At 47.4% G+C, this 15,279-nt stretch overlaps 2 protein-coding genes, 1 non-coding gene and 1 pseudogene across 3 annotated transcripts; 1 reads left to right on the top strand and 3 right to left on the bottom strand.

The window, feature by feature from the left end:
- Positions 1 to 88: 88 nt before the first annotated feature.
- On the bottom strand, positions 89 to 2,516 carry LOC123088147 (tubulin-folding cofactor C). The gene is made up of 3 exons (XM_044510318.1): positions 1,409 to 2,516; positions 709 to 821; positions 89 to 409 (listed from the first exon to the last, which is right to left on the bottom strand). The coding sequence occupies exons 1-3, from the start codon at positions 2,418 to 2,420 to the stop codon at positions 317 to 319; spliced, it is 1,218 nt and encodes a 405-aa protein (XP_044366253.1). The 5' UTR covers positions 2,421 to 2,516; the 3' UTR covers positions 89 to 316.
- A 3,198-nt stretch (positions 2,517 to 5,714) lies between these two features.
- On the top strand, positions 5,715 to 7,139 carry LOC123083137 (7-deoxyloganetin glucosyltransferase-like; annotated as a pseudogene).
- Positions 7,140 to 10,506: 3,367 nt separating this feature from the next.
- LOC123088703 (U2 spliceosomal RNA) lies at positions 10,507 to 10,702 on the bottom strand. Its single transcript, XR_006442016.1, has one exon. It is a non-coding gene; the product is annotated as a U2 spliceosomal RNA (small nuclear RNA).
- Positions 10,703 to 11,424: 722 nt separating this feature from the next.
- LOC123088148 (phosphoribosylamine--glycine ligase) lies at positions 11,425 to 15,035 on the bottom strand. The gene is made up of 4 exons (XM_044510319.1): positions 14,549 to 15,035; positions 13,957 to 14,330; positions 12,967 to 13,497; positions 11,425 to 12,094 (listed from the first exon to the last, which is right to left on the bottom strand). Exons 1-4 carry the CDS (start codon positions 14,793 to 14,795, stop codon positions 11,681 to 11,683), a joined length of 1,566 nt encoding a protein of 521 aa, XP_044366254.1. The 5' UTR covers positions 14,796 to 15,035; the 3' UTR covers positions 11,425 to 11,680.
- Between the last annotated feature and the right edge of the window lie 244 nt (positions 15,036 to 15,279).

Here is a 15,279-nt window from a genome sequence, read left to right on the forward strand (position 1 = left end):
AGAAAAAGACTAAACTAGATTTATTATTACTTCAAATTCTGCAATATGCAGCGTGTATGTAGAGCAACTAAAACCAAAAAGGCCAGCTGAAATCCTAATGCTCTCCAAGTTCCCTACCAACACACTGTAGAGTGCTACCTCCAATGACTAGCACTACTGTAATTCAGCTTCGTAAGGATGCTGAGTCTGTTCTGTAGTAGCAACGACAATATGCTGCTTAAATTTCGCCTTCATGCAATTATGTCAGCAGGTCCGGGAACAGCTTGTAGCCTTCTCCAGCTCCGGCTCCGCCCCGACAGGGATGTTGCAAAATCACTTAAAATTGGGCAATATACCAGAGTGATGCACGCCAATGCCGTGTTCCAGCAAGGGACGCGTATTTGAAACCTGCGGAAGCTTTTGCCATCATCTGAAAGAAAATCCATAGCAGTCCAAAAAAGAAAAGAAAAAATGGTTTGAATGTTCACTTTCTCATCACCCCCCATTCAGGTCCATCTTGGTCATCTAGAGCATAAGCAGGATATTAAAAATCAACCAAGACATGTGCCTCCTTGAGCTACACACACAAAAAAAAATCATATCCTGTAAAACGACTATCAATCTTCACATTCTCTTTTGCCGAAGCTGAAAAAGAACCATAGGATCATCTTGATGCTAAATTATCAATTTCACCATCTTGAACATGTCACTTTTCCTCATTGGGTTTACCTGCCGAGACGCCTTCTTTCCGCCCATGTCCCCTCTTCTTGTCACTGCCACTAGCAGGAGCAAGGGCAGCCATTTCTGAAAACTGTCCTCTCTGAACTTGCCATTCTCGTCGACTATCAGGTATATATAAAGCCATCGCCTCCAGCAGGGAATACATAGTGCTGCACAGGTGTAGGTTAATACTCGGTGTATACTGTATGGGCAAGGTTGCTTATGTACCTCCAGCAGCAAATACAAAGTGCTGGAGAAGTAGGCTAACACAAATTTTACACGCAGGAAGGGAACTATGTACCAGTACCACAAAATCACGCATTCCTGCAAAATTATAAATTCCACAGCTCCTGGAGCACTGAAGGTCACAGAATTTGATAAACCAATATATTTGTACACCTGAATAAACATGTCTGGATCCAGGTGCCCATCAACCAAAACTCATACACCATGTAGGCTTCTTGCTCAGGAAACTGCATGATCTTACTAAGTATGCATAACTATGAAATAATCAACATCTTTCTGAGCACGCATTAAAGCATCTCACGCGCTTCCAATTTATCCTTAATTTGGCAAGCTCTAGATACAATGAGATAATAAACATGAACAAACAGAACATGTAATCACCATAAGCATCAAGATTCAACCAGTCCAGAACATTAATCCAAAACTGGAGCTGAGAGCGAAACCTCCAGAGCAGCTCACTTACAATCCTCCTGTTCCTGAACTTCTGAAATGTCGACAATCGGCAGACGCTCTTCCTCCGGAACCAAGCACCAGTTTGGTGACTGCACTGCCCTGAGCCATTTGAAGTCATCCACATTGGCCCAGTTACCAGTGTCCTCTGCAAGCCCAGAGTCCCTCAGATCCTCTTCGATCCCTTCATACTTCAGAGCATGTGGTGCAAATCTCACACCGCTGCAGTCCTCAATGATCGGCCTGCTCCTCACCCGCAGGTAGAAATCTGTTTCCCTGGCTTCGTGAATCCTGATCTGATGTGCCGCCATCACAAACGTGCAGCGCTCGACATCCTCTATGAGCACCGAGCCGAAAACCGGGCCGATGAAGACGCGGCAATCTCTTAGCTTGTGAATGTACAGCGCCCGGCATTTCCCCTTGAGGTACACCTCACAGGAAACCAGATCAGCGAGCGTGAAATCCCCATCCTTCTCGTTGGCAGCTCTCAGATCCTTCACCAGGGTAGCGCCATTCCTGCTCCGGAACCCAAACCCTGGCAGGATGGCATCGGGATCAAGCTTTGGCTGCTCCGGAGGCGGCTGGGGCAGGGCAGGAGGATCTGGCAGGGGGCTCTTCGGGGTTTTGCTCTTGTTCCTGAAGGAGAACGACTTCTTGGGCCGGACCTCGGAGGCGGCGAGCTTGTGGGCGGCGCGGAGGTCGGAGACGGCGGCGAGCGCGGACCGGAGCTCGTACGGGGGGAGGGAGTGGGAGGCCTCCGCGACGAGGCGCTCGAGGTCGTCGACGGCGGAGGAGGCCGCGGCGAGGGAGGCGGCGGCGTCGTCCGGGGAGGAGCGGCAGGCGGAGAGGGCGGACCCCGCGGCGGCCTTGGCTGCGGCGAAGCGAGAGAGGAAGGCGGCGACGGGGGACGCCTCGGGGGAGCCCGCGGAGGGGGCGGCGGTGCGCTTGGAGAGGCGCTCGAGCATGGCCAGGTGCTTGCGGTTGCCGGCGGCGGCTTTGGTGCCGTCGAGATCCGGCAGCTCCATCCCGGCCGCAGCAGGAGGCGGCGCTGGAGGCTTGGATCTTACGGCTAGGTTTGGCTGCCTTCGGTGGATGCGGGCATGCGATGCGACTTGGGGGTCTGCAATCAGTAAAACTAGTGAAAACCAAAAGTTACAAATATCACTACTGAAAATCAGTGTGTCAAAACAGCACTCATTTTCAGTTATTTCCAAAGAAAAAGGACTCATTTCAGTTTTTCCATGCCAAAATACCACTAGAGGCTAACTGATTAACATACTCAAAGAAAGACATATATGCCCTTACATACGATTATTCTGTTTTTTTACATTGTCTGTGCTCTATCATCACCAATTTTGTTTATTTACATTCCAAATGCAACAGTTAGCATCAAATAGGCCGTTTCTTTGTTGTATTTCCTTTTGCTGAAATCACTCTCTTGATTTTGGGTTCATTCATATCCAAATAACAAACGAATCAATGTCGTGTTTTCCATAATGTAGAAAGCATCATTTGTATCAAGATGCCATAAGGTTTCTGTTCATTTATGGGTAAACCGGATACATGATTCCATCCCATATTGTTGTTTTTGTTGTTCACATCTGTTAGATGCTGACAACAATATGCCTGGCACTTTGGCATTCTTGTGAATGTCCTCTAAATAATTTCCAAAAAATAGTTATTGTCTCATTTCCCGAATATCTTACAAATTACAACTATGTAGGCCACGGAGCAATATGGAATACTACAAAAGTTATCATGATGCATACCATGTTAGCCTTCCCTAAATATAGTGTGTGCTATATTTTTTTAGTCAAACTTTGACCAAATTTATAGAAAATTTATCAACATCTAGAATACCAAATCAACAACACTAGATTCATCATGAGACATGCTTCCATATGGTAGACATTTGGTATTGTGGATATGGGTAATTTCCTCTATAAACTTGATCAAAATCTATAAATTCGATGAAAGCTAATGCACACTATATTACGGAACAACAGAAGTACAAAGACCATGATTTTTCCATCTTCCCGTCCTCTAGGTATTTGAAAGGCACTTCCTGATTCCTCGGATACTTCAAGATCTAGACTTTTCTTCACATTCAAGCATATTTTCCTATTGAAACCCAAATCATTCATAAAGTTCCAGAATTCCCACAAAATTGCAGAGGTCTCAAAATTGAAATAAAAAAATTGTGTGTTGCATAGCAAATGTGAATCCACTGTTTTACGACCATAAGCATATCGGAGGTGTCCAAAACATCCTCCCGCATTAGATGGTAGAGGATTACGTGTACAAAGACTTCTCGGTTGTCATCAACAAGGTCAGACCGGCTTCCGTATGAGAGTTGTGACAACGGCACGTCGGATGCTCGTCCTAACGACAGTTGGTAGTTTGGTTGTTCAGATGCCTCAATTTAATTTTTATTATGTTCGGGTGCTTTGTACTTATGATGAGTCTTTATAATATATCCTAATCATTTCTGCCAAAATAAAAATTGGTAGAGCAAAAGTCTAAACGCATGGGTATTATTCACTCAAATCAATTATATGATAAAGAAAATTTAACATGATCCAAAACTATCTTAGCCGTCTATGTTATTTGATCCAAGGGTCATATGATCTCTTACCTTCAAAGAGGTTAGATACTACATAGGCCATAAAAAATTTGCGGGAAGGCAATAATTCTTTTTGGAAAGGTGCCGATTAACAATGGGGAAATATACTGCTAAGAACTCTTGACTTAGTGAGTATTACTCGCAGAAGCCCACATACACGCACATGCAATAAACAGGCACGCGTGTGCGCACGCGCGCGCGCACACACACACACACATGCACACGCACACACTACCCCTACAAGCACCTTCGGGATATTGAGCTGGCATCATTTTAACTTGTATATGCATCAACATGTTTGCAAGGCTGACAAACTACTAATTTGACATGTGAATGGAATTGCTACATACAATTTTAGATTATTGCATTTGTTTTCAATCAGATTTCAGTTCCTTCAGACAAATTTTGAGAATGCATTCACAATAGTCTGTTCTGGGTACAACATTAACTTTTGATTTGTTTGTCCCCCACAAAAAACTTTTGTTTTGTTACGTTTATATTTTTTAAGGGACTCAAAATTTGTTCGAGTCATACATGTTGAATTTGTTTTTGTACCGCGCTAAAACCTTATATTTAAATATGGCAGATCCTTGTACTCCCTGGAATTCATACGTTTCATCTCCAAATATGTAGAGTTAGTTAATGCGACCCATTTGATTTCATGAATAAAGTGTATGATTTGTTTAGAAGAGACAATTACTATATGCATTAGTGTATACGTGTCAGCGAGAGTGCACCCAGTTCCAAGGTGCCAAGAGAAGAGGTTGAAAGTCAAGGCCGGCCCAAGAGGCAGCCTCGCTTACCAGCTCGGCTGGCTGGGCCGGAATGGGCCATGTAGGTGTGAGTACTTATATGGGTGTGAACGACTGGGAAAAGGGGGGTACGGTGGAACGGCTAGCTGGCCTGTAGCGTGTGTATCTCTCCTTCCTCCTCCCCCGATTCCCTGAGATGTAAACGAAACCTCGATCCAGATTCAATGGCTAGTTGAGAGAGAATTCCCAGAATTCCCCTAACAATACGCCCCTTTTTTACGCCACGATACACTAATTGGAGGATCCTATGTAAATCTTTTTGCACAATAATAAGCATCAGCAATCAAAGGCCAGCATTCATTACACTATGTTAGTTACTTATATATGTTGCTTTGCTTAAATGGATAATCTGCAATTAATGTCTTGGACCATTCCCATGGTGATGTCCCTTGTCTTCAGTCGAGGTGTTCCCCGTTGGGTGTTTTACAAGCGTAAGTGATTGTTGTTGCATGTTGGTTTCGTCTGTTGGATTGATCGTGCGGCTGTGGTGTTCCATAATTTGTGAGTAGTTCACATGTGATATATTTGTATTGGTTTTCACCCGATTCTTCGTCACTAACAGGGCAATTCTCTTCTTCTTTATTAATCAATGAGGCAAAAAATTTGCAAAAAAAATACCTACCATTGTAGACTTTTGGCCGAGTAAGATATTCACCACTGAAAGTTTGCATCCTCCGGGAGATATGATAAGATATGATATGTGATAAGACAATAAATAAGCAATATATGGAGTCAACAAACCGAGTCTATCGACGTAATCACTTGCGTTTCACTTCCTACATACTCCTACCAGGATACCAGTTCAAAGACGTGATTGTGATTGCTATCCTGCTGCCTATAAATAATTCATATCCTCGATTGGCAGCAACCAGTGTCGTCTCGGCTCGAAAAGCACGGGGAAATGGCTTCTTCTTCGGCACCGCCGGCGCTGGCCGAGAGAGCGCACGCCGTGTGCCTGCCGGCGCCCGCGCAGGGGCACATCATCCCCATGCTCGACGTGGCCATTCCGCCGCCTCCTCGCGGACCTCAACGCAGGCGGCCCGCCCGTGACCTGCGTCGTCTCCGACGTCGTCATGGATTTCTCCATGGAGGCCGCCAGGGAGCTCGGCCTCCCCTATGTCCAGCTGTGGACGGCCAGCGCCATCAGCTTCCTCGGTTACCGCCACTACCGCCTCCTCTTCGCCCGCGGCCTCGCGCCGATCAAAGACGTCGAACAGCTGACGGACGAGTACCTTGACACGCCGGTGGAGGACGTTCCGGGCCTGAGGAACATGAGGTTCAGGGACTTCTCGAGCTTCATACGCAGCCCGGCCCCGGACGACTACATGCTGCATTTCGCGCTCGGGATGACGGAGCGCGCGGCCGGCGCGTCGGCGGTGATCGTCAACACCTTCGACGACCTCGAGGGAGAGGAGGTGGCGGCCATGGAGGCGCTCGGCCTGCCCAAGGTCTACACCATCGGCCCGCTCTCGCTGTTGGCACCGCTCAAGGGCCCGAGTTCCGCCATCAGCATGAGCCTATGGAAGCCGCGGGAGGAGTGCCTGCCGTGGCTCGACGGCAAGGACCCCGGCTCCGTCATGTACGTCAACTTCGGCAGCATCACCGTCATGACCAACGAGCAGCTGGTGGAGTTCGCGTGGGGTCTGGCCAAGAGCGGCAGGCACTTCCTCTGGGTCATCCGCCCGGACCTCGTCAAGGGCGACGCCGCCGTGCTGCCGCTGGAGTTCTCGGACGAGACGGCGGGGCGCGGGCTGGTGGCCTCCTGACGCGCAGCGGCTGGAACTCGACGCTGGAGAGCATGTGCGGCGGTGTGCCCGTCATCAGCTGGCCGTTCTTCGCGGACCAGCAGACCAACTGTCGGTACCAGTGCACCGTATGGGGCGTCGGCATGGAGATCGACGGCAGCGTCCGGCGCGACGCCATCGCGGGCCTTATCACGGAGGTCATGGAGGGGGAGAAGGGGAAGGCGATGAAGAAGAAGGCGCGGGAGTGGAGGGAGAAGGCGGTCATGGCAACCGATGCCGGCGGCTCGTCTCGCCGCAACTTGGACGAGCTGATCCGCGACGTGCTAGCTCCATCTTTCCACGGCAATCCTGCTAGCTAGTATTGTACCTGCCCTGCTCCATCCATGATGCACGGTCTTTTTTTTGCACCATCGGCGGAGAAATTCGAAAAACAAATGGGAGCGAGTGTGTGTAAGTCGAATTTTTTCTGCCGTTGGATTTGTGATCGAACGGTCCAACAGAACTTCAGTACGACCAAAATCGACTTACACAAGCTCTGTTTTCAATAGATTTTTTTTCTTTCAATCAAAACATAGTTGGGCTGTGAGAGTCTCGACCAAAACTATACCTGCTAGCCGCGAGTAAATTGCAAAAAACCACCACGATTGTGGACTCTAAATCAAAAAATGACCACCATTCATTCTTTTTTGCAAAAACAACCAGGTATTCAGCAATCCTTTTGCAAAAAACACTAACCGATCAATAAGCAGCTTTTAACACAGAATCTGACAGATGGGATCCAGTTGTAAGTGTTGACGTGGCGGTCAAATGTCACACCGTTAGCCTATACTGTTAAGTCGATAGGGGCTTTGACTCGCGCGGCAGCGCCAGGCCGCCAGCCAAGGTAGCTGGGTCTGCCCGCACGCGCGCCCACCGGTGCAGCTGGGTCTGCCCGCACGCGCGCCCACCGGTGCAGCTGGGTCCCCCGAGCCCACCGCCCTCGCCCTGCGCCGCCGTCGGACATGGCGCACCGCCCGCCGCTGCAGCTCCTGCCCGCCATGGACGCTGCTCTGGACGACGCTCGGCTCATCGGAAGCCAACCAGCGCCAGCACTGGACGCGGAGTTCTTATGCTGCTCCACCTCGTGCAAGCTGTGCACGTGCGCCGCCTATATGCTCAAATGGATTAGCAGTAGGCCGGACGCCTCCTTTCCGCCATGGTCGAGCTCCCAAGAGGCCCTCCTCTATCTTCTTGCATTTGATCGAACACCTAGCAGGCAGCGTGGCAAGACGCGGCCGCGCCGCCTGGGTAGTGCGCCACTGGGTCTTCAAGGTCCTTGACAACATCCACGACCACCCCATGCTCCTCAACCTCCCAGATAACGGGCATCGCCGTGCTGGCCGCATACTTCGGCCGAGCTGTCGCCGCCGCCGTGCGCTGTCACCGCCGCGTGGTGGCCACCACCGCGCCGCCTCTGCGTCGGTGCGTCCGAGCCGCCGTGCAGGCCCGAGACCTCGGCTCACGCCCTGGCCATCGTGCTGCTCCGGGCCGCTGCACGCATCTGAGCGCGGGGCTCGCCGTTCGCCATGCGCACGCAGCGCCATCCGAACTCGCTGGTGCACGGGTGCTCCCGGAGGTGGTCAGTGACTCAGGTCGTTCAATCCATCCGCCAGTACATAGCTGGCTAGCCTCCGTATGAATCAATCAAGCAGCTTGTTGTACACCTGTACGTGCGTATGTATTCGCGCGCGAACGACGACGGGTTCCGGCGTTGATGTGGCTCACCTCGACGGCTTCGCTCCACGGCTCGGTGCTCGTCGTCTCCAAGCTCTGGATCTTGCCCAGCTCGGTGCGGCACCCGAGGAACCTCCTGGAGACGCGAGGAAGCAAAGAACGTGGTCCGGGGCTAACCGGAGCTGGAGATCGTGCGGCATAAGATCCACCGGCTTTGACCTCCGACCGAGCCATGGCCGTAGCTATGTGGCTTGCGGACGCGCACAGAAAGAGGAGAGGAAGAGGAAAAGAGGGTGGCGAGCGGCGGGCGCAAGGAGCAGCGGCGGCGGTGCGAGCTGCCCAGACGTGGCGGCGGGGCCGGGCGGCGCGCACGAGGGCGGCGCTGCCGTATCGACCCCATCGGCGGCGGCAACGCTAACTGTAGTGGGGTGGGTCCCAAGTCAACCTAACGGGTGATCCAAACGGTGTGACGAGCGCCGTCTTCATCAGTGCCACGTGGCACCTGACAGTGAGACCTACTCATTAGGTTTTCAATCAAATTGCTTTAATTGACCTATCAGCGTTTTTTGCAAACTGTCAGCACAATAGTGGTGGGTTTTTGCAAAAAAAATGAATGATGGTGGTTTTTTGATTTAGGGTCCGCAATTATGGTGGTTTTTTGCAATTTACTCGCTACCCGCTTATAACACACAAAGACAAAAAGTCAAAAACACGAAGGAAACACACCTGGTCGAATCACTTGCACGCGATCCAACACACCCTCCCCTAACCCTCTGTCGCCGCTGCAACAGAAGAGATCCCAGGCGGCCGAGGTCGATGATCTTGAATAAAACACAGATCAGAAGAACTCACCCATGTATGTGAAATCTGAAGCTTGAACAAATTACATGTAGAAGAACTAGACGAAAAAAGTATAACAAATTACATGCACAAGTAGAAGAACTTGAATAACAACTTGCATCCTTCAAAATTGAATCAAACTTATAGCAGAAGTTGCACTCATCATGGCAGAACTTGCATTCTTCATAGCAGAACTTGCATCCCTGCGAAATGTGCAATTCCAGTCAAAATAGATAGTAGAACTTGTGTTCTCGATCAAAGTATATATGCACATAGTAGAAACTGAGTAAAAAGGATAAGATGAAATAAGGAGATAAACTGCAGGAAGAAAGAAGGAGAATCTGTTGAAGAAAAGAAAATAGGTCAAGTAAAATTAATGAAGAAACAATCCAAATCAAATTACAGATGACAAAATCAGATTACATAAGTTTTTTCTATAATAGAAAGAATTTAAGCCTACCCCGCAAAAAAAAGAATTTGAGACTACCTATTATCCTAAAGAAGACAAAATCAAAATACAAAGGTTCTATAGTAGAAAGAATTTGAGGCTCATAATACGTATTACCCTAAAGAAGACAAAAACAAAATACAAAAGTTTTTCTATAGAATTTTAGGCTGCCTATTAACCTAAATAATAACAAACAAAATGTTTGATGAAACTATTCACCCATTTGATTCATGTGAATCGAGCATATTCTCTATTACCCTAAAGAAGAACAAACAAAATACAAAAGGTTGATGAAACTATCTCCATTTGATTCGCGTGAATCGATCATATTCTAAGGGAAATCTCGTGATTTCAATAATCTACTTAGGCGCCTTTTTTAGAATTTCTCTGCGCATTTTCTTTGAAATGTCGCGGCGGGGCGGGGGGTCCCACCTGAGTTCTGAATTTTCGTTTAGAGCATAAGAGGGGCTTTTTGCAGAGCTAGCGTTTATCGCGAGGAGAGGAAGTCACCACAGAATTAAATCAGAGCTTACATTTGCGAGCACATCAGCTGGTGTCTAAAGACCAATGCATTTCTGGCATCCCAGATCTTCCAGAGGAACAGCAATTAGTGTCATGAAGGGTTGCAATGTTCTAGGGAGGCGTTGCTGGACATTGATCTTCAAAATGAGCTTGATGTCAGTGCAGTTTGGCCTGGTGATCTAAATGGAGGAACAGATGTGCGCATGTTCAGTGGATTCAAGACACATAGGACACTTCTCTGAAGCGAGGATGGTTTTCCTGAAAATGAGGAGGTGCTCCTCGCGCAGCTGCTTCAAGAAGATGAGCAGAAATCGCTTCACAAAGATTGAAGTTATTAGCTTCAGTAACGAACATCAGTTTTGGGTTTTGAAGAAGGCAGGAGAAACAACTTTTCAATCCGATGATTTGGTGGGGTGCGCCAGCCCAGGCAGCAGTGCAACGCCTGGGCGACACGCAAGGGCCCCAGCAGCAAGCCACTGTGATGGTCCCTTCCCCATAAAAAATAAATTTAATATCGTTGTGGGCACATGGTCCACATATCAGATATTAAACTGATAAGAACAGATACTACACTTGATCTTAGCCAAAAGGCCGAGAAAGGTATGCTTCTTCTTGGTGGCAAGGGTCTCCTTATATAGCATGTCTTCGCCTCCCTTCCGCTGTGGCTGCGCAAGGTGGAACTAAACGAAATGATAGCTTTTTTTTTTTTTTGAGTGCTACGAAATGATAGCTCTGCGCTAGCACCGCGCGACTCTGCTCCGTTCGTTGCTCTGGGAGGCCCCGTTTCGGTCTGTTTGGGCCGTGGTTGAATAAAAGCCCAGGAGAGATGGGCTAGTGAGCTCAGCAAGCAAATGTCCTTCGTCCAGACTTTTTTCTTGCAATTCTCAACAAATATATTTTATTTTATTATTCTAAAAAAGAGAAACGGAAAAATCTAGACACCCATACTATTTATTTTTGAGAAATTTCTTTCAGCCGCCACCACTGGCATCCCTTTACACTATTTTCTTTTGTTTACATGCTAAAATATGTAGCACCGGTACTACTTCACAGTTAAAACCAGCGACTTTCAAACAATACGAGGCGAGGATGCATACTAGAATGCTCTAGATGTTACCAAATACTTCCTCCGTTCTTAAATATTTGTCTTTTTAAACATTCCAAATGGACTATCACATATGGATGTATGTAGACATATATTAGTGTAGATTCACTTATTTCGGTGTTCTCCCTCCTCTAACGTGTCATTAGCTCACCACATAATTTCTACTACTTATGAAGGATTGTCATATAAGCAAATGCTTATGAAGAGTTCACGTGGTTATGTTCACTAGAAAATAATTAGTTGGTGGTATTATTATTGCACATCAAGAGATAATTGCACTTGACAAAGTTGCCTGCCTTGTGGAAAACACAAGACTGCTACAAATGGTTCGGAGCCAAAACCATGGTGAAAAGATGCTCATGTTCGACGGGAGAAGCTATGCTCCTGTCAATTCCGCAACCACGACAATGGTGACTCTACTGTCTTCATTTCACTTGACGCTCGAAGCTGACCCCGGATTTAGGAAAACCTAACAAGTCAGTAGTTAGCCGTCTGCTCCTGCTTCAGTGCCCTCCAGCCGATATCTCGCCTGAAGAATCCTTCCGGCCAGTCGACGACATCCACCGCATCGTATGCTCTCGACCTCGCTTCTTCGATGTCCTTGCCCTTCGCAGTGACGCCAAGAACTCGGCCTCCGACAGCTACAAGGTTGCCGTCTCCATCCAAAGCTGTTCCAGCATGGAATATCTTGACAGCCGGAGAAACCTGCTCGGCCTTGTCCATGTTTTTTATTACGGTGCCTTTCTTATAAGAGCCAGGGTATCCTTCGCTCGCCATCACAACCACCATCGCGATTTCAGGCGACCAGGTTAGTGAAACCTTGCCCAGTTCGCCTCTGCATGCGGATAGCAGGACTTGTGCAAGATCAGACTCCAATCTCATCATCAAAACCTGACACAAAGGAAAGGAATTAATAAATTATTGCAGTACAGCCAGAATTTGCTGGAAAAACAAAATGTAAACAGGTAAACTAGGAGAATTAAGAAACATACTAAAAATGCGGTAAGACATTATGTTGTGTACTTCAGAAGCACGATAGCTCATGTGATAATTTTCAAAAAATCGCATCAGCTATCAAATATTTATAAATGCCTACCAAACTTAACAACGGCATATTGGACTGAACTGTGAGTTTAAAGTTGCATCATTAATTTAAAAATCATATGCCTAAGCAGACAGCTAAAAATTGAAGATCCCACAAATGTCAGCAAAATTGACTGAACTTCTGGAATTACATGAAACAATAGAACAGCAAGAGGTGGCACAGATAATTGAAGAAATAAATAGCAAGCAAGTTCCAAAAGAAGAAAGCTTGAGCAGTGAACAAAAGCAGGCTGCACTGCTTCTGTGTCGCAAGTAAATGAACATGAGAATAAGACACAAAGTTCAGATGGCATTTCTAAGGCACTCACTCTGTTACAAATATACATTATTTTGGACATGAGCACATTCTACAAGATGTACCTCTGAATGCCGATTTCTCATGTCATAGACTAGAATATGTTACTAAAAAATCACTTAACCAACAAGCTCTAAAGCATGAGAACTTTATTAAGGCATCACTAAAGAAAGTATGAAGAGAACTTCATTAGGGCAAGTATGAGGACAAACCCCGTTAGGAAGGAGTTCAACAACATTGCATTCTATTGTGATATTGTCCAGCCTCATCAAGAATATTTTGATCATACTGTGACTAAAAAAAATGTAATGCTTGAATTGGGAAATATAAATATCTAAAGAGAAACTGACAGATAATCACTAACCTGGCATTCTGGGTCCCCAAATCGCACATTATATTCAATAAGCTTAGGCAGCCCAGATTTCTTCTCTATCATAAGCCCGGCATATAACACACCAACAAACTTGCATCCTTCAGCAGCCATACCTTTAACAGTTGGAATAATTATAGTTTCCATGATCACGCTCTTAAGCTCTTCGGTCACTATTGGCGCAGGGGAGTATGCACCCATGCCACCCGTGTTTGGACCAGTATCACCATCTCCAACTCTTTTGTGATCCTGTGCTGATTCAAGTGGCAAAGCATTTTCTCCATCTACTAATGCAAAGAAAGAGGCTTCTTCGCCCTCCAGATACTCCTCAATGACGACCCGTGAACCAGCAGAACCAAACGACTCGTCAACCATCATAGAGTTAATTGCTTCGAAGGCCTCATCCAAAGTCATAGCAACAACGACGCCCTTTCCAGCTGCCAATCCATCAGCTTTGACAACAATAGGGGCCCCTTGATTCTTGATGTACTCTTTAGCTTTTGCAGGATCCGTGAATGTGCGATACTACATCATAGAGAGAAGAGTACTGGTATTAGCTTCAATTGTATGCCTTAACATCTGAATCTACAGTAAGTATCAACAAAGAGGAGTATCAATTTCACTGTTTTCTGCTAAAGTGATTTCACAGTCCTTTTCTGCAGTAATAAGATGACTTCATTTCAAAAAGCAATCTGCCTTTAGAGGGATATCAAATTATCAACAATGACTTATGAACTATGGTTGGAAATAATGCAGTCACACAATGTTTGTCCAGCAGAAAGTAACAGTTCATTGCATAGCTTCTGTATACTTAGTAGCAGCAAATCGGCACAAAATAAACACGGTTAACAGCATTGCCTCAGGACGAACGAAATATTAATGCCTAAAACAATGTAACATTTCTCTTATGCAGGCATCTCGTGAAAACAAACCCCTGTGGACCCTGGAAAATGTAGTACTTAACACAAATGTAAACTGAATTACCTGAGCAGTCGGGATATTACACTTATCACACAGTCTCTTCATAAAGTCCTTTGACCCCTCTAATGCTGCAGCCTCTGATGAAGGACCAAACGTCGGTATCCCAGCTTTGACAAGGTCATTCGCAAGACCCGCAACGAGAGGACCTTCAGGACCCACTACCACCATTCCCACTCCCCTCTTGCGGCAGAACGATACAACAGCATCACTACTGGAAATGTCTAGGTCCGATATACAGATCGCATCCCTGGACTGAGCAATGCCAGCATTGCCAGGGGCGCATAAAACTGTCCCGCAAGAAGGCGAACGGGTCAAAGCATAACAGAGCGCATGCTCCCTTCCTCCACCACCAATGACGAGTACAGTTATCCTCCCTTCTGAAGAACAGAACAAGACAAAAAATTAGAACACTGGTGCTGCAATTTACATCAAACTGGCTGCTGGTGTTAACTAGAAGAAAGGTTTTGGGCAATGCATTTCGTCTCACGGCACATTAGAAATTGAGGTTTCATAACATAGAAAAGCATCATTCTTGTAACACCATGGAGTTGTTGAAGAAATCACACCTAACTGACCAAAAATGTAATTTACCTACCAGCAACAACGGTCCCGTCCTCCGGCGAAGCTTTCGGGATTGAGCGCCATCTTTCTGAATTCCGGACAGACAGATGAGAATGGCAGGCGACGTGTTGCACTGCATTATTGGAGACATTGCTACTCCATGCCCGAGAAACGGGCCAAGACACCGAAGGCTTCCAGCCGCCGCACAGATGATTACTATCCAGGCCAGGCCCCGTGGCAAGCTTGAGATGCCCCCTGATGCTGTAAGCCGCACAAGCCATCGGGGCCGGCCCTGAGATAGAGCAAAAAGGGCGCCCGCCCAAGGCCTTGTTCTGAGCTTAGGGAGCTAGTTGGCGGCGAGCTGGACAGCGGCGAGGTCGAGCTGGGGGCGGCGAGACGGGATGGACGGGGGCGGCGGCGTCGATTATCTGGCGAAAGATGGCCGCCGGCGGAGCACGTGGTCGGGGGCGGGGACGGGGGGGAGAAACGGCGGCTGAAAGGAGGAGGCGGCTAGGGTTGTCGTCGCGGGTTTGTTCGGTCAGGCCTGGGAGCCGGATCCAGTGACTTGCCTCTGCCAAGTCACGCTGCATCTTACCCATCTACCATCCATTCAACATCCAACGGACAACGCTAGTCAAGGAATATGTCACCTGCCGGACAGCTAACGGGGCATGAGCACAAATAGCTTTTTTTTCTTTAGAAGAGCACAAAGTTAGATTTTTTTTTGTGTGTGTGGGTGGGGGGGGGGGGGGGGTATAATTAAGC

This window comes from Triticum aestivum, chromosome 4A (assembly GCF_018294505.1).
Source record: "Triticum aestivum cultivar Chinese Spring chromosome 4A, IWGSC CS RefSeq v2.1, whole genome shotgun sequence".
NCBI classification, from domain to species: Eukaryota; Viridiplantae; Streptophyta; class Magnoliopsida; order Poales; family Poaceae; genus Triticum; species Triticum aestivum.